The 23,742-nt window shown below is 41.0% G+C and overlaps 1 protein-coding gene across 4 annotated transcripts; it reads left to right on the top strand.

Annotated features, from left to right (window-relative positions):
* Nucleotides 1–11: 11 nt before the first annotated feature.
* LOC135548374 (semaphorin-7A-like) lies at nt 12–21,852 on the top strand. Of its 4 annotated transcripts, none has more exons than XM_064977921.1 (14): nt 12–587; nt 10,892–11,034; nt 12,060–12,107; nt 12,214–12,315; nt 12,409–12,502; nt 12,592–12,699; nt 12,812–12,954; nt 13,306–13,484; nt 13,639–13,747; nt 13,885–14,056; nt 14,997–15,112; nt 20,320–20,465; nt 21,090–21,166; nt 21,295–21,852. In XM_064977921.1, exons 1-14 carry the CDS (start codon nt 560–562, stop codon nt 21,651–21,653), a joined length of 1,824 nt encoding a protein of 607 aa, XP_064833993.1. In that variant the 5' UTR covers nt 12–559; the 3' UTR covers nt 21,654–21,852. The 4 variants fall into 4 exon arrangements, 2 of the variants coding, with proteins under 2 accessions (XP_064833993.1, XP_064833983.1); XR_010456815.1 differs by lacking the exons at nt 12–587; nt 21,295–21,852 and adding exons at nt 648–1,083; nt 20,618–20,753; XM_064977911.1 differs by lacking the exon at nt 12–587 and adding an exon at nt 653–1,083.
* Nucleotides 21,853–23,742: the final 1,890 nt, after the last annotated feature.

Raw genomic sequence — 23,742 nt, 5'->3', positions numbered from 1 at the left:
CAGACAGAAACTAAAACAAGAAGCTCCCACGCTGAGGTCTGTCCAACGCTGGTCCGACCAAGCTGATTCCACACTCCAAGACTGCTTCCATCACGTGGACTGGGACATGTTTCGTATTGCGTCAGACAACAACATTGACGAATACGCTGATTCGGTGTGCGAGTTCATGAGAACGTGTGTTGAAGATGTCGTTCCCATAGCAACGATTAAAACATTCCCTAACCAGAAACCGTGGATTGATGGCAGCATTCGCGTGAAATTGAACCACTGCTTTTAATCAGGGCAAGGTGACTGGTAACATGACCGAATACAAACAGTGCAGCTATTCCCTCCGTAAGGCTATCAAACAAGCTAAGCGTCACTATAGAGACAAAGTAGAATCTCAATTCAACGGCTCAGACACAAGAGGTATGTGGCAGGGTCTACAGTCAATCACGGACTACAAGAAGAAATCCAGCCCAGTCACGGACCAGGATGTCTTGCTCCCAGGCAGACTAAATAACTTTTTTGCCCGCTTTGAGGACAATACAGTGCCACTGACACGGCCTGCCACGAAAACATGCCGTCTCTCCTTCACTGCAGCCGAGGTGAGTAAAACATTTAAACGTGTTAACCCTCGCAAGGCTGCAGGCCCAGACGGCATCCCCAGCCGCACCCTCAGAGCATGCGCAGACCAGCTGGCTGGGTCGGAAGAGAGAGGCTGTCTAGACTAGTCTCGCCTTCTCTGAATTTAGACTACATACATGCTTTGCGTGACGGAAGAGACAAATCAAGTGCGTGGTCTATCCAAAAATATTACTGAGTGGAGTCTGTCTCACAACCGAACAATTAAGCTACTTTTAGGCTACTGTACTTGATTGAAGATTGAAGACAAGACTAAATGGAAGACCAGACTGTATAGACCTCACCCTCGTGTTATATGCTAAAATAACGCTACTACACTTTCAAGTAATTAATTGCCGAGAACCAAGACTCAGAAAAGCATGAGTCTGCTCGCGCTCTTTGCAGTCTTTTTAGGACTATTTTTTCCGGTGAAAGCTTCGGACGTTTCCCACAAACCTAGAGTGACATTGACAGACAAAGGTAAGTTAAGCTTTTCATTATAAATCAATAGTACAATTGTTGAAAGATTAGGCCTATTAGGAGTCGATTTATATTCAATACTAAAATATCTGGAGGTAAAGTGTATTGAGTCCACAATAGCCAAAAGGACCCGACTCTCTTTGACTACTCTTTCTCTCATGATTTTTGAACTGTGCTATCAAAGACCAACCTATTATCATAGACCAGACGTAACATATTAAAAGTAAATCCCAGACATTCAAATTAGTACGTTATATATGTTTGGTATGTTTACACAAGACCAGTGGCGATTTTAGCAGTGGCCTAAAGTACTTTAAGAATAAAATCGTTTTTTGGGGAATGTGTACTTTCCTTTACTATTTATATTTTTTACCAAATTTTCTTCACAGCATTCCTAAAGAAATCGTAGTACTTTTTACTCTATACATTTTCCCTGACACCCAAAAGTACTCGTTACATTTTGACTGCTTAGTCAAATTCACACACTTATCAAGAGAACATCCCTGGTCATCCCTACTGCCTCTGATCTGGCGGACTCACTAAACACAATTGCTTCGTAAACAATGTCTGAGTGTTGGTTTAGTGACCCTGGCTATCTGTAAATAAAAATAAATGTAAAGAATTGTGCCGTCTGATTTGCTTATTATAAAGATTTTTTTTATTATTCAAACTTTTCCTTTTCCTTTTGATAGTTGAGTATATTTGAGCAACTACAGTTACTTTTGATACGTAAGTACAGTACCAGTCAAATGTTTGGATACACCTATTCAGTCCAGGGTTTTTCTTTATTTTCACTATTTTCTACATTTTAGAATAATAGTGAAGACATCAAAACTATGAAATAGCACATAAGGAATCATGTAGTAACCAAAAATGGTTAAACAAATCAAAATATATTTGAGATTTGACATTCTTCCAAGTAGCCACCCTTTGCCTTGATGACAGCTTTGCAGTCTCTTGGCATTCTCTCAACCAACTTCACCTGGAATGCATTTCAATTAACAGGTGGCCTTGTTAAAAAATTGCGGAATTTCTTTCCATAATGTGTTTCAGCCAATCCGATGTGTTGTGACAAGATAGGGTTGGTATAGAGAAGATGTCCATATTATGGCAAGAACAGCTCAAATAAGCAAAGAAAAACGACAGTCCATCATTACATTAAGACATGAAGGTCAGTCAATACGGAAAATTTCAAGAACTTTTGAAGTTACTTCAAGTGCAGTTGAAAAAAGCATCAAGCGCTATGATGAAACTGTCTCTCATGAGGACCGCCACAGGAAATGAAGACCCAGAGTTATCTCTGCTGCAGAGAATAGGTTAGAGTTAACTGCACCTCAGATTGCAGCCCATATAAATGCTTCACAGAGTTCAAGTAACAGACACATCTCAACATCAACTGTTCAGAGGAGACTGCGTGAATCAGGCCTTCATGGTCAAATTGCTGCAAAGAAACCACTATTAAAAGACACCAATAAGAAGAAGAGACTTACTTGAGCCAAGAAACGTGAACAATTAATATTTGAGCGGTGGAAATCTGTCTGTTGAGTCCACATTTGAGATTTTTGGTTCCAACCGCCGTGTCTTTGTGAGACGGATGATCTCCGCATGTGTGGTTCCCACCGTGAAGCATGGAGGAGGAGGTGTGATGGTGTGGGGGTGCTTTACTGGTGACACTGTCTGTGATTAATTTAGAATTCAAGGCATACTTGACCAGCATGGCTACCACAGCCTTCTGCAGCGATACACCATCCCATCTGCAGAGTGAAGGAAAAGCAGCCAGCAAGTGCTCAGCATATGTGGGAACTCCTTCAAAACTGTTGGAAAATCATTCCTCATGAAGCTGGTTGAGAGAATGCCAAGAGTATGCAAAGGAAGGCTACTTTGAAGAATCTCAAATATATTTAGATTTGTTTGTTTCATATGAAATACACTTGGAATCATGTAGTAACCAAAAAAAGGTGTTAAACAAATCTAAATATATTTGAGATTTGAGATTCTTCAAAGTAGCCACCCTTCACTATTATTCACTATTATTCTACAATGGAGAAAATATAAAAAATAAAGAAAAACCCTTGAATGAGTAGGTGTGTCCAAACCTTTGACTGGTACTGTATATTTAAAACCAAATACTTTCAGACTTTAACTCAAGTAGTATTTTACTGGATGACTTTCACTCTTACTGCAGTCATTTTCTATTAAGGTATCTTTACTTTTACCACCACTGGATTTTAGTATGTATAACTTGGTAGGGCAAAAAACAAAAAAGATTGGGTGCCAGCAATGCCACTACACAACACAACACAACACTAAACAATACATGATTGCACTATAACGGTGACAAATGGTGCCCACAAACTGTTAGGGCCTACATAAAGCTGTCCCAACAGCAGAGTCCCAACAGCAGTCCAAACACCTTCCCACTGCTACACCTGGCTATCAGCGAAACCTTGTCTGGCAGCGAAACAGTTTCTAATTTACTGATTTACTGCCTCATTTACTGCCTTTAAAAAAACCTAGCTGATATGGCTGACTTGCTTAAACAAATGTGATTTTTACTGACAATTAAGATTTACAAACAATGACATAAAGCATTGGGAATTTCGATTAATGAGCGAGCTAGGATGGACGTAGTCAATATAACTATTTTTTCAGCACTTTTGAAATGTACAGCGACAGAATTCAGAATATGTGCCATTCTTAAAGTGTTCTCCCTGTACACCAAGTCAGAGCCGTATGATAAATAAAGGGTGTATATTAGCAGACAATGAAAGCTCTTACAACATTCAATAATTACATTTCTCAGAAACCGTTTATAGGCTACAAGTGCACCACCAAATCAGAACAGTAGGCAAAATTAAGAGGTGAAAATAGACCAAGTTATTAGTGTGAGGCACATGTGCTACTAACAGCTTACTACACAACATACACTTAGTATTAGTTTTGTAGCTGCAGTATAAATTCAGTTGAAGTCGGAAGTTTACATACACCATAGCCAAATACATTTAAACTCAGTTTTTCACAATTTCTGACATTTAATCATAGTAAAAATTCCCTGTCTTAGGTCAGTTCGGATCCCCACTTTATTTTAAGAATGTGAAATGTCAGAATAATAGCAGAGAGAATGATTTATTTCAGCTTTTATTTCTTTCATCACATTCCCAGTGGATCAGAAGTGTACATACACTCAATTAGTATTTGGTAGCATTGACTTTAAATTCTTTAACTTGGGCCAAATGTTCCGTGTAGCCTTCCACAAGCTTCCCACAATAATTTGGGTTAATCTTTGGCCCATTCCTCCTGACAGAGCTGGTGTAACTGAGTCAGGTTGATAGGCCTCCTTGCTCGCACACACTTTTTCAGTTCTGCCCACAAATTTTCTATGGGATTGATGTCAGGGCTTTGTGATGGCCACTCCAATACCTTGACTTTGTTGTCCTTAAGCTATATTGCCACAACTTTGGAAGTATACTTGGGGTCATTATACATTTGGAAGACCCATTTGTGACCAAGCTTTAACTTCCTGACTGATGTCTTGAGATGTTGCTTCAATATATCCACATTATTTTCCTCCCTCGTGATGCCATCTATTTTGTGAAGTGCACCAGTCACTCCTGCAGCAAAGCACTCCCACAACATGATACTGCCACCCCCGTGCTTCACTGTTGGGAGGGTGTTCTTCGGCTTGCAAGCCTCCGCCTTTTTCCTTCAAACATAACGGTGGTCATTATGGCCAAACAGTTTTATCTTTGTTTCATCAGACCAGAGGGCATTTCTCCAAAAAGTACGATCTTTGTCCCCATTTGCAGTTGCAAACCAGAGTCTGGCTTTTTTTATGGCAGTTTTGGAGCAGTGGCTTCTTCCTTGCTGAGCGGCCTTTCAGGTTATGTCGATATAGTACTCGTTTTACTATGGATATAGATACTTATACTCATATAGATACTCAAAACTTATTTTCCCAGTCGGAGCTTGTTTTTTCCCAGTTGTCTTGAACTCACTGAAGTCAGATTTCCCAGTTTTGAGTTAACAGTTGTTTTGAGCGCTCCAGAAATCATGTTGAAAAAAGAACCTTAAACTGAGAATTGGAACCATACATCCACACATTGGGACCACACATCCATACATCCAGTGATTGCTTTGCAATGCTTGCAGTTAGCCACTGATTCCTTACAAACCACTCAGTGTTGACTTTGCGATTTCCAACTTCTTGTGTAATGTAATATATATGTAATGCTGGCCATGGGTGCACCTCAGCCCCGCTCAAGGTCCTAAACGATATCTTAACCGCCATCGATAAGAAACAATACTGTGCAGCCATATTCATTGATCTGGCCAAGGCTTTCGGCTCTGTCAATCACCACATCCTCATCGGCAGACTCGACAGCCTTGGTTTCTCAAATGATTGCCTCGCCTGGTTCACCAACTACTTCTCTGATAGAGTTCAGTGTGCCAAATCGGAGGGTCTGCTGTCCGGACCTCTATGGGGGTGCCACAGGGTTCAATATTTGGACCGACTCTCTTCTCTGTGTACATTTAATTTATTTTACCTTTATTTAACTAGGTAAGTCAGTTAAGAACAAATTCTTATTTTCAATGACGGCCTAGGAACAGTGGGTTAACTGCCTGCTCAGGGACAGAATGACAGATTTGTACCTTGTCAGTGCGGAGGTTTAAACTTGCAACCTTCTGGTTACTAGTTACTAGACCAACGCTCTAACCACTAGGCTACCCTGCCGCCCACATCAATGATGTCGCTCTTGCTGCTGGTGAGTCTCTGATCCACCTCTACGCAGACGACACCGTTCTGTATACTTCTGGTCCTTCTTTGGATACTGTGTTAACAACCCTCCAGGCAAGCTTCAATGCCATACAACTCGCCTTCCGTGGCCTCCAATTGCTCTTAAATACAAGTAAAACTAAATGCATGCTCTTCAACCGATCATTGCCTGTACCTGTCCGCCTGTCCAACATCACTACTCTGGACGGCTCTAGACTGTAAACTCTCCTTCCAGACCCACATCAAACATCTCCAATCCAAAGTTAAATCTAGAATTGGTTTCCTATTTTGCAACAAAGCATCCTTCACTCATGCTGCCAAACATACCCTTGTAAAACTGACCATCCTACCAATCCTCGACTTCGACATTGTAATTTACAAAATAACCTCCAATACCCTACTCAACAAATTGGATGCAATCTATCACAGTGCCATCCGTTTTGTCACCAAAGCCCCATATACCACCCACCATTGTGACCTGTACGCTCTCGTTGGCTGGCCCTCGCTTCATACTCGTTGCCAAACCCACTAGCTCCATGTCATCTACAAGACCCTGCTAGGTAAAGTCCCCCCTTATCTCAGCTCGATGGTCACCATAGCATTACGCACCTGTAGCACACGCTCCAGCAGGTATACCTCTCTGTTCACCCCCAAAACCAATTCTTTCTTTGGCCGCCTCTCCTTCCAGTTCTCTGCTACCAATGACTGGAACGAACTACAAAAATCTCTGAAACTGGAAACACTTATCTCCCTCACTAGCTTTAAGCACCAGCTGTCAGAGCAGCTCACAGATTACTGCACCTGTACATAGCCCACCTATAATTTAGCCCAAACAACTACCTCTTTCCCTACTGTATTTATTTTATTTTATTTATTTATTTTGCTCCTTTGCACCCCATTATTTTTATTTCTACTTTGCACATTCTTCCACTGCAAATCTACCATTCCAGTGTTTTACTTGCTATATTGTATTTACTTTGCCACCATGGCCTTTTTTTGCCTTTACCTCCCTTATCTCACCTCATTTGCTCACATCATATATAGACTTGTTTCTACTGTATTATTGACTCTATGTTTGTTTTACTCCATGTGTAACTCTGTGTCGTTGTATGTGTTGAACTGCTTTGCTTTATCTTGGCCAGGTCACAATTGTAAATGAGAACTTGTTCTCAACTTGCCTACCTGGTTAAATAAAGGGGAAATAAAAAATGTAAAAATATGTCCAATGGCCGATGAGCACCGATACATTTTATCTATAATTTCTCTCCATTATTTCTCTTCATATGACAAGGATTAAAAAGGATTTACTAGTAGGTTGTCAATTTGATTCATGATGATGACTGCTAGCTAAGATTTTGAAAGTATGATGTTGACATGATCAGTCCATTCAAAGTTCATGTATATATAAAGTAATATGATGTAATTGTATCTGTGGCCAATAACCTTGAACCTGGGCACTTCTAATGTAACTCTATTGCAGTACCCAAGGGGCTTGTATTTTAGAGCTCTATCCTTAGATTTGGCAGTGACCTAGTGTCCCCATGAGTGGCAAAACACAGCCAATCACGGCACAATTAGAGACCATTACCAACGTTCCGTATTTAACGGAGCGTTGGTAATGGGCTGAAACACCTGCATTTTGGAGCTGCCTTACTCAAGAAAGCAGAAAAGAGACCATGTTTGTATGGAGGCTTTATTGACTCAATGATTTAATATGAATAAATAATACTCTGCCCCACCTGCCCTGAATGACGACCCTCCACTGCATAAAACGGAAGGTTACTCAAGGCAGAAACAAAATGTGGGTGGGTGGATGGATGTATACACACGAATGTCTAGCAACCCAAAGGTTGCATCTTCTAATCTCATCACATACAACTTTAGCGTTTTAGCAACTTTAGCAACTTTAGCTAGCTAACCTAACTAATAAACCTACCCTTAACCCCTAGCCTAGCTAACGTAAGCCAGCTAGCAAACATTAGCTTAGCTACCTAGCCTTCCCTAGCTAACATTAGCCACTACAAATTGGAATTTGTAACATATCATACATTTATAAATTCGTAAGAAGTTGTACATTTTGCAAATTCGTAACATTTTGGACGAATTGCAGTTTGTAACGTATTGTACAATTGCAATTTGTAATGTATCATACGGAAATTAATACATGCCATACGAAATGTAACATATACTAAATGGAGTGTCTCGGATTTACGTACAGAATAATACGAAATGCTCTGAGATCAGGTTGCAAAGACAGTATAGTACCAAGATAGACCACAGACCGTTGTTTCAAATGGGAACAAATGAGTCATAGTGGGCAGAACAAGCATGGAGGTGAGCAGAGCAAAGCACGAACTAGCGAGATCCTATCGGCGTGTTCTTGCGTGCATGTACGTATTTCCATTATGGAACGCCTACTCTGTGAAGTGTAACTCAATTTGCCTTTGCACTCCTTTTAAAAACAACGCATTTTTTCAACTTTGGCAAAGAGTAAAGTATAATTTGGGCTCCCGAGTGGCGCAGCAGTCTAAGGCACTACATCTCAATGCTTGAGGCGTCACTAAAGACACCTTGGTTCGATTCCAGGCTGTATCACAACCAGCCATGATTGGGAGTCCCATAGGGCAGTGCACAATTGGCCCAGTGTCGTCCAGGTTTGGCCGGTGTAGGCTATTTTGTAAATAAGAATTTGTTCTTAACTGACTTGCCTAGTTAAATAAAGGTCAAATAAATAAAATACAAAACTTTGTCCACTCTGTGCCAAAATTCATCTCGTTCCATCTTCCCACACTGCAGGCAACTGGGCTTCCTCAAGCGGATGCTTCACATTTATACATCCAGTGAAATATCTGTCTCATTGTTCTATCTGTGACAGTACTTTCTGAAGATAGGCAGGAACTGCTTCTCAAATAGAAACCCCCGATCACACTTGTAGGCGACGTTGGCTAGCTAAGCTCATGCGTAGAAACACATCATTGGGTCTAAAGGTCATGTGCAGGCCATCAAATCAAAGGCACTCCTTCAATATGAAGTTGTTTTAAACGGAAATTAAAAATGTGTAATTTTGTCACTTTCAGAAGGTTGGAATTATAACATATTAAACTACTTAAAGACATTTCACTTCTCTCATTTACTTCTCAAACCCCAAACCCCGGTCTGGTCTGTTTCGCAAGCATTCCCAGAAGTCTCACAATGTTGCGTATCTGGGTTTAGAAACTCTGTGGTGCTTGGCCGGAATGTGGAAACATACCTCAATCCAGGGATGGAATATGTTGTTGTACTCATAAATATCCCGAATCAAGAATATTTATATTCTGCTTGTTTTGAATTAAACTGCAGTTTTCGTCAGCATGCTAGGCTCGCTAATGCAATAGCAGGACATTGGATTCCATAAAAAAAATTATTGCAACAATAATAACAACATTACACATCAAAACAGGGACATTCCTATGAATACAATGAAAGATATGTAATAACAATGCAATGCCTAGAGTTGGCGTGAGTAGCTACCGGAAGTGTTGTTGAATCCAATAGGTTGCTTTGGCATTACCTCACCTAGCATGCTGACGATAATGGCAGTTTAATTAAAAACAAACAGTATTTCAATCTTCTCGATTCACCTTTCATCATTTCGTGATGATGAGATGTACAATGATGCATGCTATACCTGGATTGAGGTATACCGTGCCGGGCTCTGGCTGTCCACATTATGGCGTAGCACCGTTCCGAGAGAAATTAAAGAGAGTAGGTTCCTTTTTGTGCTTCTCCAAAAGTACAAGAACACAAACCATATTTCACACCTTTGTCATTAGCCAAATCTGGTAAGGAACACAAACTATTTATACTCATACAAGCCTACGTTCATTGCACGCAGAGTCAGAGTATATGCAACAGTTTGGGCCGCCGGGCTCGTTGCGAACTAATTTGCCAGAATTTTGCGTAATTATGACATAACATTGAAGGTTGTGCAATGTAACAGGAATATTTAGACTTATGGATGCCACCCGTTAGATAAAATACGGAACGGTTTCGTATTTCCCTGAAAGAATAAACGTTTTGTTTTTTAAATTGTAGTTTCTGGATTTTACCATATTAATGACCTAAGGCTCATATTTCTGTGTGTTATAAAGTTATAATTAAGTCTATGATTTGATATTTGATAGAGCAGTCTGACTGAGCGGTGGTAGGCAGCAGCAGGCTCGTAAGCATTCATCAAACAGCACTTTCGTGCGTTTGTCAGCAGTTCTTCGCAATGCTTCAAGCATTGCGCTGTTTATGACTTCAAGCCTATCAACTCCCGAGATTAGGCTGGTGTAACCGAAGTGAAATGGCTAGCTAGTTAGCGAAATAGTCCTATAATTACTATAATAACCTCAACCTAAAACTTCTTACCTGGGAATATTGACGACTCATGTGAAAAGGAACCACCAGCTTTCATATGTTCTCATGTTCTGAGCAAGCAACTTAAACGTGCATTTTTCTACATGGCACATATTGCACTTTTACTTTCTTCTCCAACACTTTGTTTTTGCATTATTTAAACCAAATTGAACATATTTCATTATTTATTTGAGGCTATATTGATTTGATTGATGTATTATATTAAGTGTTCATTCAGTATTGTTGTAATTGTCATTATTACAATAATCGGTATCGGCGTTGAAAAATCATAATCGGTCGACCTCTAGCCTATACCCACATTATGGAAATATGCTCTGCTACGGTAAAGTTAGAAGGATAAACTCATCTGGCACAACATGAAATATTAACCCTATTCAAATTTGATCACTGGGTACCTTCTTTTATTTAACTCTTAATACACTGTGTGTACAAAACGTTAGAATCACCTGCTCTTCCCATGACATAGACTGACCAGGTGAAAGCTATGATCCCTTATTAATGGGATCAATCATGGTTTCCAAGAAGTTATCCTAGTTCCAGAAGTTCCAGAGTGTAATCTCAATGAGCACATTTTTGCATGAACACAAGTCCAGTCATATGTTTTCTTAATGATTTATATCTCTGTGTCCTCAGATGTGAGCTTCCTAAGAATCCACCTGTCTGGGAATAACAGCCGTATAGAGCTCTTGCATGGCCCTCATGACAACATAGTATATGCTACAGGCAGCATAAACCTGTTCCAGACAAACTTCCACAGTTCTATGACCTCTACAATGGTAGTATGACTGAGTTACATACCCTTACTGCAAACCTTACTTGTGTATTGTATTGTTTTGCTTTGTATTAATTTAGCTCTATTCAGGTTGTGCTCGAAGTAGGATTGTCCAATACAGTTGTTGTAATGTGATTGATGGGAATAACAGAGGGAAGGTTATTGATATTTTTACAGTAAATATTTAGCTAAACAGTCCTTCCCCTCTTACATGCTGTAGACTAGATTACGTTGAAATGGATGTATTGAACATTGTACTGATGGGTTTGGATTTCTGAGCTTTAACTATTATTAATCATTAGTCCTAATAGAGACATGACGGGTGCCATAGCCCAGAGTTTACACCAGGAGATGTCTGTAGGAGGAAATGTTATGGTGGGTGTAATTAAGCTTGGGAGGGGCTGATTGCAGGGAAAACAGTCTCATGTGGCAGTACTGATAAGGGGAGAGTGACATGATGGATAAGGGGATCAAGGTCAGGTCACGTTATGGGAAAAGGAACCGTTTATTGCCAATATTACTTAGTTTCCTGCCTAGCAATAAAGATGCAATGTTTAGCGAGAAGGAAGAGACTCAACCCAAAGTTGGGTACATATGCTACCACTATTGTAACCTTGTCTTTGTCGATTCAGCTGTTCGATCCTTTGGGAAGAATGAAGTTGGTTTAAGCTTTCGTAGTGTCCGTCGAGTTCTTACTCTGATAATTAGAACCTAATAGTACTCTACATGTACAGATGTAGGATCTTACTTTTATCACTATGTCGTTGCTGCACAGCAGGAAATGCAAACTTGTTGTATATTCAAGGTTTAAAAAGGCTTTTAAAGTTTGTAATTTCCACTTTAAAATGTCACTTGATTTACACTAAAGAAAAATGTATCAACGCCTACAAAGAATGTCCATTAATTATTATCCACATAATAATTCACATGTCCTGTTGCTGCATGAGTATTTTCCTGCTCTATTAAACTGGCTCAAATGAAGATTCTACATCTGTACCTGTACAATGTTTTTAATGATTGCCTTTGCAGGGTCCTGTGTTTGGAGAGGGTTGTAGAAGTAATGATCCCACATCACCAGTGAGTATCATGTAAAGATGAGAGGATGTTGGTTTTATAGTACAGTTCATTACTAAAGTTACACATAGAATATTTTGTATACAACCAGTTCTGTTTTGTCCTTCAGGACTGTCACTATAACATCACTGTTTTATGCAAGACTAAAGATCCAAACCAACTGTTCCTGTGTGGAACCAATGGACAACAACACACATTGTGCTGTTACATGGTATGGGACATAGTTTTCATTATATAAGTATACATTACTTTTCATGGTACCATTTTGCCATTGGCATGTTAACACAAAACGTTTCCACTGTAGAACCCATCAGAAGACCCGTTTATCTGCACTCCATCCAAGGACATCCAAGACATTAAACAACACATAAATGAAAGAGAGCCGTCACTCCTCATTGGTGAGGAAAATGTCTAAATGGAAAACATTACCCTATAATATGACCTTATGTTCATGAGTGGTTATTGAGCTAATGTGCTGTGTCTCCAGGTTCTCCTGAGGTAGAGCAGTTCTACACCACTCACTCAGGCACAGAGCGTTCCGTGGGGATCAACAGGTTCGGGAAGAAGAAGCTATGGACAGAAAACAGTGGAACAGGTATGGAACAGGGCGAGAGAACAAGACATGTCCTGACATTGTTTTGCGTAGTACTGTATATCTGATCAGACTGTCCATGGACTGTCATTATTTCTCCTGTTCTTTTCCTTAGAACAGAGATATGTGAGTTTGGTGGCTAGCGGGCAGAGAGAGGATCGTCTGCAGGACAGACTATATGCTTTCTACATAGAGAAGAACCGAGGCCCGTGTTTGGGCTGTGATCTCTGGGTTCCCTGGGTTGCTCAAGTCTGCATGGTAAGCACCACAGGAGGTTGGTGGCACCTTAATTGGGGAGGACGGGCTTGTGGTAATAACTGCAGTGGAATCAGTGGAATGCTATTAAATATATCATACACATGGTTTCCCAGCAGCCTCCACTGGTAAGCACTACATACTGTAGAACATGAATCATGCTTGCTTGCACTGTATGTAATCACCAGTGTTGCAGTTCAGAAAATATTTGTAGATCTTTCATATGTGGTACCACTCCATTTCTGCCCATTTAAGCCCTTAATTAAGACTACTTCCATCGGGGTCTCCTTGAGTGGTGTGTGCACTGCCCACTGTGATTATCTTAGCATGTCTGTGGTTGCATGTGTGTTCCAGGCTGATCTTGGAGGGCCCAAGTCTTATCTGCAGTTCAGGTGGACCTCCAAGCTGAGTGCCAGGCTCTTCTGTGGAGACCATGACAGCAGGCTGTACTTCACCCAGCTTGTGGACGTGAACACTGTTCTGGCAGAGAGGTGGCAGGATACCAGGGTCTATGCACTCTTCAGGAATGGCTGGTAGGACGACATACTGTAGATAGTTCAGAATGGACCTTAGTAACATACACAATAACAACACAACAGGAGCTGGTAGCAGGGACTCGTAGTACAGTTTATGACATGAAGTTGCAGTGGATAGGCGAAACTTGCTGAGCTCTGTGTCTATCCCTAGGGGTATGAGTGCTGTATGTGTCTACACCATAGAAGATATTGACCACATCTTTAAAACCTCCAACTTCACTGGGCACACGGGGTCCGTTCCAAGCCCACGACCTGGGGAGGTATGCTAAACAATATACTCAACAATATTACTTTCTAGTCAGCGCTACTCCTTTACTCTGTATGTCTACAATATTGGACTGTATTCTGTGTATGTCTTCGTATGTTGAAGTATACATACGTGTCCATCCTCTTGTAGTGTGTTAAAGACAGTACTAAACTCCCCATGGAAGTCCTGAAGATGGCGGACAAGGTTTCAGAGATGAAGGAGGGGGTCACCAGTGGGCCTCTCCTGGTCACTCACCAGTATTACCACCACATCTGCGTGGACAGAGTCCAAGGCAAAGGGAATGTCCTGTTTCTGTCTTTAGGTGAGAAGTTTTGATCTCTAGACGATGAATCATAAACGATCAGTCTGAAAGGAATGACAGGAAACCTTATGTTTGGAGACCTTTAACATAGACCCCTTATGACCCTGCAGCAAATGATGATAAGGAGCTATATTGTGTATATGTGCAGTATATTTATAGGAATGTGGATGAGATGAGAACGTTTCCATCTTATACTCACCCCAGTTTCAAGAGACAGAGGTTTTCAGAAGGTTGAAATACTATTGACCAAAAATGGTACTACAAGGTGTAAAGTGACACTTTATTTTCACGCTGTAAGGTGTAGTAAAAGCCTGTCAACAGTTTATTTTGAAGTTTAAAAAAGATAGCTGAGGGGAAGTATACTCTTATCACACTGTGCTGGGAGTCTTTGCCAAGCCACAGTTCATTTCCCTTCATGGCACATAGACTTATGCAATCAACCCTAACTTGAGATGAATGCTTGCAAAACAGTTTGTAGGGTGTGTCAGAGACGTACAACCCGGACATGAGACTGATGAATGTAATTGAAGTACAGTATCGGATGCATTACTGTAGCAATAGTCATAGATACTCATAAATATGGCCCAGCATGCATCTGCATCTGTACTGTGAGTGGTGTAATATGACTAGAGGATGTCTCAACATTATGATGAAACATTAACTATTGTGTGTGTGTTATGCTTAAATGACTGTGTTGACATTCCTTACACACTTATTTTTGTAATGTTTGACTCTCACTCATATCCTCAATGATGAATGACTGCTGTTTGACACTGGCTGTGTGTGTGTGTGTGTGTGTGTGTGTGTGTGTGTGTGTGTGTGTGTGTGTGTGTGTGTGTGTGTGTGTGTGTGTGTGTGTGTGTGTGTGTGTGTGTGTGTGTGTGTGTGTGTGTGTGTGTGTGTGTGTGTGTGTGTGTGTGTGTGTGTGTGTGTACACTAGAGAATGGAGGGATTCATAAGGTTCTGGAGAGGGATGGTCAAGTCTTCGTCATCGCTGAGTTACAACCTTTTAACTACAGCGCACACATCCTCAGTATGATGTTGCACTCCTCCACGGTGAGTCATAGAACACAGCCCACACCGAAACCTCCCCGTTGAGATCCAACAATGGTAGCAATGTAGTAATGAGACATGGAGTGGAATAGACAGAGTCAAAGAGATCCTTTTCAAACCATGTTTTAACATGTGTATCAGTTACTTGATCACGGCTGAACATTTGATGTTTGAACTGTAGATGTTGCTGTCCTTAAAATGCATTCCATCTGCGTATCATTTGATGGCATTGTGGATTTAGTTGGATAATAAGTATTGGCCACAGGTTTGAAATCACATGCCTTATTCAAATACACAGAATGTTGTAGGCTGTTTCTAACATTATATCCATCTCCAATGCGCCCACATTGGAAGGTGGTTTCCAAAATCCGAACACAATACGCCCCAGAGGTCTGAACGGGATGGGAGGGACACTAGACAGCAATCCAAGATGCCGTAGCAGTCAGACGTCTTTGTCCTGTTGTGTCCCTTGTATATATCTTTTTACATCTTTTTCTTCGCATATCTTTTAAAAATATTTTCCTAAACCTCAACTTTTAAATACTCTCCTGCAACCCGCCTCACCCAATGTGGCGTGGATCTGCTTTTTTTCTCAAAAGTATTTCTATTTACTTCAGATCTGGAATCCCTCAACTGAAGCTAGCCAGCTAACTAGTTACCAGCTATCAGTCAGCAAACCATTGCTAGCGGTCATCAGCTAACCTTTAGCTCGGGAGCATAACGGACCTATTTTTTTTCTTTCTTTTTTTTCTCTTCATATCCCCGGATTCCTACCGCAAACTCGGAACATTTTCACCTAGATAGCTAACCGCAATCCCGGGTGACTACTCCTGGCTAGTGTTTCCATCCTGGAGCAAGCAACAATTAGCGTGAAGCTAGCCCGGCTAGGGCTCCTGTGCTACCACCGAAGCCCACTCCTGGGCTACAATATCCGGACCCCTTCTACTGCCGATCGGCGGAACCCCGCCGATCCTCTACTTCTAGAATACCGACATAATCTGCCCGAGGATTCCAACAGGCCTCTAAGGTGCGACGTCCGCTGAAGGCCCATTCTGCTAACCGCGGCCTGCTAGCTACCTAGAGCTACTTGGAACCCTACTAATCCGCGACTGGTCTATCGACGTCACCGCACAAAGATGCAAAAACAGACTTACATCCATAGCGACGTCCCCCAAAGGTCCCCCAAAGGCCTTTCTGCTAACTTGCTAGCCCCAGTCTGCTAACTGCTAGCTTGCTTGCCCCGGTCTGCTAACTGCTAGCTTGCTAGCCCGGTGTGCTAACTGCTTGCTTGCTTGCCCCGGTCTGCTAACTGCTTGCTTGCTAGCCCTGGTCTGCTAACTGCTAGCGTGTTTAGCCCCGACCTACTAACTGTTAGCTTGTTAGCATCGGCCTGATAACTGTCTGAATCGCCGTGTCCCCAGTCAGCCCAACCACTCACTGGACCCATATGTTCACTTGGCTACGCATGCCTTTCTCTAATATCAAATTGCCTCGTCCATTACTGTCCTGGTTAGTGATTACTGTCTTATTTCACTGTAGAGCCTCTAGCTCTGCTCAATATACCTTAACCAACCATGTTGTTCCACCTTCTACATATGCGATGACATCACCTGGTTTAAACGTCTCTAGAGACTATATCACTCTCATCATTACTCATTGCCTAGGTTTACCTCCAATGTACTCACATCCTACCTTACCTTTGTCTGTACACTATGCCTTGAATCTATGCTATCGTGCCCAGAAACCTGCTCCTTTTACTCTCTGTTCCGAACGTGCTAGACGGCCAGTTCGTGTAGCTTTTAGCCGTACACTTCTCCTACTTCTCCTCTGTTCCTCTGGTGATGTAGACATTAATCCAGGTCCTGCAGTGCCTAGCTCCACTCCCACTCCCCAGGTACTCTCATTTGTTGACTTCTGTAACTGGTTTCATGCATGTTAACATTAGAAGCCTACTCCCTAAGTTTGTTTTACTCACTGCTTTAGCACACTCTGCCAACCCGGATGTCTTAGCCGTGTCTGAATCCTGGCTTAGGAAAACCACCAAAAACCCTGAAATCCCCAACCCTAACTCGTAACATTTTCCGCCGAGATAGAATGCCAAAGGGGGCGGTGTTGCAATCTACAGCAAAGATAGCCTGCATAGTTCTCTATTACTATCCAAGCCTGTACCCAAACAGTTCAAGCTTCTACTTCTAAAAATTCACCTTTCCAGAAACAAGTCTTTCAATGTTCCCGCTTGCTATAGACAACCCTCTGTCACCAGCTGTGCCCTCGACACCATATGTGAATTGATTGTCCCCCATCTATCTTCTGAGCTCGTGCTACTAGGTGACCTAAACTGGGACATGCTTAACACCCCGGCCATCCTACAATCTAAGCTTGATGCCCTCAATCTCACACAAATGATCAATGAACTTACCAGGTACAACCCCAAATCCGTAAACATGGGCATCCTCATAGATATCATCCTAACTAACTCGCCCTCCACATACACCTCTGCAGTTTTCAAACAAGATCTCAGCAATCACTGCCTCATTGCCTGCATCCGTAATGGGTCTGTGACCAAACGACCACCCCTCATCACTGTCAAACACTCCCTAAAACACTTCTGTGAGCAGGCCTTTCTAAACAACCTGGCTGGGGTATCCTGGAATGACATTGACCTCATCCCGTCAGTAGATGATGCCTGGTTATTCTTTAAAAGTGCCTTCCTCACCATCTTAAATAAGCATGCCCCATTCACAAAATGTAGAACTAGGAATAGATAGTCCTTGGTTCACTCCAGACCCGTCTGCCCTTGACCAGCACAAAAATATCTTGTGGCGTTCTGCATTAGCATCGAATAGCCCCCGTGATATGCAACTTTTCAGGGAAGTTAGGAACAAATATACACAAGCTTAGGCTAGCTTTTTCAAACAGAAATTTGCATCCTGTAGTACAAACTCGAAAAAGTTCTGGGACACTGTAAAGTTCATGGAGAATAAGAGCACCTCCTCCCAGCTGCCCACTGCTCTGAGGCTAGGAAACGCTGTTACCAGAGATAAATCCACTATAACTGAGAATTTCAATAAGCATTTCTCTATGGCTGGTCATGCTTTCCACCTGGCTACCCCTACCTCAGTCAACTGCCCGGCACCCTCCACAGCAACCCACCAAATCCCCCACCATTACTCCTTCACTCAAATCCAGATAGCTGATGTTCTGACAGAGCTGCAAAATCTGGACCCCTACAAATCAGCCGGGCTAGACAATCTGGACCCTCTCTTTCTAAAATGATCTGCCGAAATTGTTGCAACCCCTATTACTAGTCTGTTCAACCTCTCTTTCATAACGTCTGAGATTCCCAAAGAAAGCTGCCGCGGTCATCCCCCTCTTCAAAGGGGGTGACACTAGATCCAAACTGCTACAGACCTATATCTAGCCTACCCTGTCTTTCTAAGGTCTTCGAAAGGCAAGTTGACAAATAGATTACCGACCATTTCGAATCCCACCGTACCTTCTCCTCTATGCAATCTGGTTTCAGAGTTGGTCATGGGTGCACGTCAGCCACGCTCAAGGTCCTAAATGACATCTTAACCTTCATCGACCTGGCCAAGGCTTTCGACTCTGTCAATCACCACATTCTTATTGGCATACTCGACAGCCTTGGTTTCTCAAATGATTGCCTCGCCTGGTTTACCAACTACATCTCTGATAGAGTTCAGTGTGTCAAATCGGAGGGCCTGTTGTTCGGACCTCCGGTAGTCTCTATGGGGGTGCTACAGGGTTCAATTCTCGGGCCGACTCTCTTCTCTATATACATCAATGATGTCGCTCTTGCTGCTGGTGATTCTCTGATCCACCTCTACGCAGACGACTCCATTCTGTATACTTCTGGCCCCTCTTTGGACACTGTGTTAACTATCCTCCAGACAAGCTTCAATGCCATACAACTCTCCTTTCGTGGCCTCCAACTGCTCTTAAATGCAAGTAAAACTAATGCATGCTATTCAATCGATCACTGCCCGCACCTGCCCGTCCGTCCAGCATCACTACTCTGGATGGCTCCGACTTAGAATACGTGGACAACTACAAATACCTAGGTGTCTGGCTAGACTGTAAACTCTCCTTCCAGACTCACATTAAGCATCTCCAATCCAAAATTAAATCTAGAAATGGCTTCCTATATTGCGACAAAGCATCCTTCACTCATGCTGCCAAACATACCCTCGTAAAACTGACCATCCTATCCTCGACTTTGGCGATGTCATCTATAAAATAGCCTCCAACACTCTACTCAACAAATTGGATGCAGTCTATCACAGTGCCATCCGTTTTGTCACCAAAGCACCATACATTACCCACCACTGTGACCTGTACGCTCTTGTTCGTTGGCACTCATTTCATACTCGTCACCAAACCCACTGGCTACAGGTTATCTACAAGTCTCTGCTAGGTAAAGCCCCGCCTTACCTCAGCTCACTGCTCACCTGCGCACCTGTACATAGCCCATCTGTAAACAGCCCATCTATCTACCTCATCCCCATACTGTATTTATTTATCTTGCTCCTTTGCACCCCAGTATCTCTACTTGCCCATTAATCTTCTGCACATCTACCATTCCAGTGTTTTATTGCTATATTGTAATTACTTCGCCACCATGGCCTATTTATTGCCTTAACCCCCTTATCTTACCTCATTTGCACTCACTCTATATAGACTTTTTGTTTTCTTTTTTTCTACTGTATTATTGACTATGTTTAGTTTATTCCATGTGTAACTCTGTGTTGTTGTATGTGTCGAATTGCTATGCTTTATCTTGGCCTGGTCACAATTGCAAATGGGAACATGTTCTCAACTTGCCTACCTGGTTAAATAAAGGTGAAATAAAAAATATAAAAAGACAGGGACAAATTCAACCATAACTATATTTATATCTCTATAATAATATTGTAGAAGAAGTGTTGTTCTAATTGTAAGCCACTAACTTTCTTTTGCAGTCAAGTCATTGTTCCAGTATTTCCTACAATGTACCCTTTTTGGTTCCAGGTAGAACTCTTTTGGGTTCCATGTAGAACTCTGTAAAGGGTTTTACATGGAACTCAAAAGGGTTCTACCTGGAACCAAAAATGGGGACAACGGAAGAACCCTTTTAGGTTCTTTGTAGAACCCTTTTAGGTTCTAGGTAGAACCCTTTTGAGTACTAATGTTTTTGTGGTGTTGTGTTCAAGGGGAAGCTGTATCTGGCCTCCAGCAGAGAGCTGGTTCAGATTGACCTGGGCAGCTGTGAGCAGTATGGAGCCCAGTGTGAAGACTGTGTCCTGGCCAGAGACCCCTACTGCGGCTGGGACGGCAGTCACTGCACCGCAGCTACAAAGTGAGACCAAGCACAGCCTGCTTTCAGATTATAGCATCTGCTGTATAGATATTTAATGGTGATTTGAAAATAGATTTCTCATTAATGGTTGCTGACATATTGCTTTCCTCTCTGTGTTTTCCTGTGAGCCTGTGAACCTTATTTTCCATCAGTTCAGCTCAACATGGCCAGAAACAGTTTTTCCAGAATGATGATAACACACATGGCCCTTGTTCAAACTAATGTGGTGTCAGATGAGGCCACGAAAACAAACAAAATATAGTTCAAACAAATGTGATGTCAGATGAGGTATGAAAACAAACACAATATACTTCATTACATTAAACGTAACATACAAGTCTGTCTGCAGTGTGTGTCAGTGGGAAATGTTAGTTCTCACTCTGATCCCCACCTGCTGTTAAAAGTATACTACACTTCCTTTCCTGTAGTCAAACGCTCTATGCACTGTGGTTTCAGTTCAGCTCTGCAGTTTTAAATAACTATCACTCTGCCCACCACAAGGTAGATACCCTACTATACCATAGACCGGAATGAGGAACCTCTGTGAGAAAAGAGACATTCACTATTTTCTGGTTGAGTTGCTTGTTGAGACTCCTTAACTCATATGTGCTTGTCTTTTTACAGTAAGACAATTCAGGATGTGGAGAACGGGAACCATCAGGTATGCAGCAACATATCCAGAGGAGTTACTGCAAGTAAAGGTGTGTAGTGTGTTAGTCACCCTTGTATAAATACAAAACCATGTATTATGACCATGTACTAAAGTAAAGGATGGAAACCATCCACAATGGTTAGCAATGGAAGTCTTAAAGCAATGTTTTGCTCTTAGTTTACTTTCCAAGGTCACCAGTTGGCGCTGCAGATGAAATCAGAATTCCTCTATCTTCAAAGTACTTCCTCAGTTGCCCAACCTTGTCCAGCCATGCGGAGTACAGCTGGAGGCACCATGGCAACACCACAGCAACACCGTGCATCTCCACAGGGTCAGAGCACCAGTGTCTCCTGCTAATAGAGAGCATGGGCCCTGAGCAGCAGGGAACATACAGCTGTGTGTCTGAGGAGAGAGGCTACCACAGGACCCTGGTGCAATACAAGTTACAGCTAGACAGTGGGGCCACAGGCCTGGCCTCTCCCCGCTTGGCTTGTCTGGGTCTGGTACTAACACTGGTCCTGACTTTGCTCTGCTAGAATCAGCTCTGTGGGTTCTCACCCCAGCCCTTGTACTTTGGTCTTCCTTACACCCACACTACCTCAAGAATAGTATATGACAGTCAACAGTCAAGTGACCGAGCCATTTCCTTTGTTTCTTTCACGCTCAATTGGTCAAAAAACAGAACGCTGTAGAAGTTGAAGGAACTGCACTTGTGCTAAGTTAACAATTTATCTGGAGGAATTATATATTATATATTATATATATATATTAATATATATATATTAATATATATATATATATATATTAATATATATATATATATATATTAATATATATATATATATTAATATATATATATATATATTAATATATATATATATATATATATATATATATATATATATATATATTAATATATATATATATATATATATATATATATATATATATATATATATATATATATATATATTAATATATCTGCAAAGTTCCATATTGGAAAACAGCATGATTATAATATTAATATATATATATATATATATTAATATATATATATATATATATATATATTAATATATTAATATATATATTAATATATATATATATATATTAATATATATATATATTAATATATATATATATATTAATATATATATATATTAATATATATATATATATATATATATATTATAATCATGCTCTGTTTTCCAATATGGAACTTTGCAGATTTCAGATATCAAAATGTTTCAAATATTTTATGTGACAAACTGAATGTATAGTATATTGCTAAAACACTTAAGTTTTAGAAATATATATATATTTTCTTAACTTTTAAGTTTCATGTTAACAGCATGATAGTTGTAAATATATACAGTACCAGTTAAAAATGTGGACATTACAGGGGTTTTATTTATTTGTACTATTTTCTACATTGTAGAATTATAGTGAAGACATCAAAACTATGAAAAAACACATATGAAATCTAAAAACGAAACTAATTTGGGCCAAGAAACATGCAATGGACATTAGACTGGTGGAAATCTGTCCTTTGGCCTGATGAGTCAAAATTTTGGGTTCCAACTACCGTGTCTTTGTGAGACGCAAAGTAGGTGACCGCATGATCTCCGCATGTGTGGTTCCTACCGTGAAGCATGGAGGAGGAGTTGTGATGGTGCGGGGGTGCTTTGCTGGTGACACTGTCAGTGATTTATTTAGAGTTCAAGGCACCCTTAACCAGCATGGCTACCACAGCATTCTGCAACGATACGCCATCCCGTCTGGTTTGCTCTTAGTGGGACTATCATTTGTTTTTCAACAGGACAATGACCTAACACACCTCCAGGCTGTGTAAGAGCTATTTGACCAAGAAGGAGAGTGATGGAGTGCTGCATCAGATGACCTGACCTCCACAATCACCCGACCTCAACCCAATTGAGATTGTTTGGGATGAGTTAGACCGCAGAGTGGAGGAAAAGTCCTTGAAGACTGAAAAGCATTCTAGGTGAAGCTGGTTGAGAGAATGCCAAGAGTGTGCAAAGCTGTCATCAAGGCAAAGGATGGCTACTTTGAAGAATCTCAAATATATTTAGATTTGTTTAACACTTTTTTGGTTACTACATGATTCCATATGTGCATATGTCTTCACTATTATTCTTCAATGTAGAAAATAGTAAAAAATAAAGAAAAACCCTTGAATGAGTAGGTGTGTCCAAACTTTTGACCGGTACTGTATATATTTTTTTCTGTTGCTTATTTATTTGTATTAATATATATAATTACAGTGAGCTCCAAAAGTATTGGGAGAGTGACAATTGTTTGATGTTGTTTTGGCTTTGTACTCCAGCACTTTGGATTTAAAATGATACAATAACTTTGAGGTTAACCTCTACGGGATGGGTGTCCCTAATGTGACGAGAATGACGCTGTATACAACAGCCAACTTTCTGGGATATAGACTAACATACAGTATGGGCAGAAAGCTTGAATTCTTGTTAATCTAACTGCAGTTTCCAATTTACAGTAGCTATTACAGTGAACAAATATCATGATATTGTTTGAGTGCACAACAAAACCCTTTAGCAAAGCAACTGGTTTTATACATTCACCTAAATAATGGACTTACAT

This window comes from Oncorhynchus masou, chromosome 1 (genome assembly GCF_036934945.1).
Source record: "Oncorhynchus masou masou isolate Uvic2021 chromosome 1, UVic_Omas_1.1, whole genome shotgun sequence".
NCBI classification, from domain to species: Eukaryota; Metazoa; Chordata; class Actinopteri; order Salmoniformes; family Salmonidae; genus Oncorhynchus; species Oncorhynchus masou.
Note: the sequence above shows the minus strand (reverse complement) of the source record. Positions and strands in the feature narration are given on the sequence as shown.

Excerpts from the sequence above, each read along its gene's own strand:
- LOC135548374 (XM_064977911.1), top strand. The coding sequence starts at position 984 with ATGAGTCTGCTCGCGCTCTTTGCAGTCTTTTTAGGACTATTTTTTCCG. Across the intron at positions 13,485-13,638 it reads GCACTCTTCAGGAATGGCTG|GGGTATGAGTGCTGTATGTG; the intron begins GTAGGACGACAT and ends GTCTATCCCTAG. Across the intron at positions 15,113-20,319 it reads TGATGTTGCACTCCTCCACG|GGGAAGCTGTATCTGGCCTC; the intron begins GTGAGTCATAGA and ends GTTGTGTTCAAG.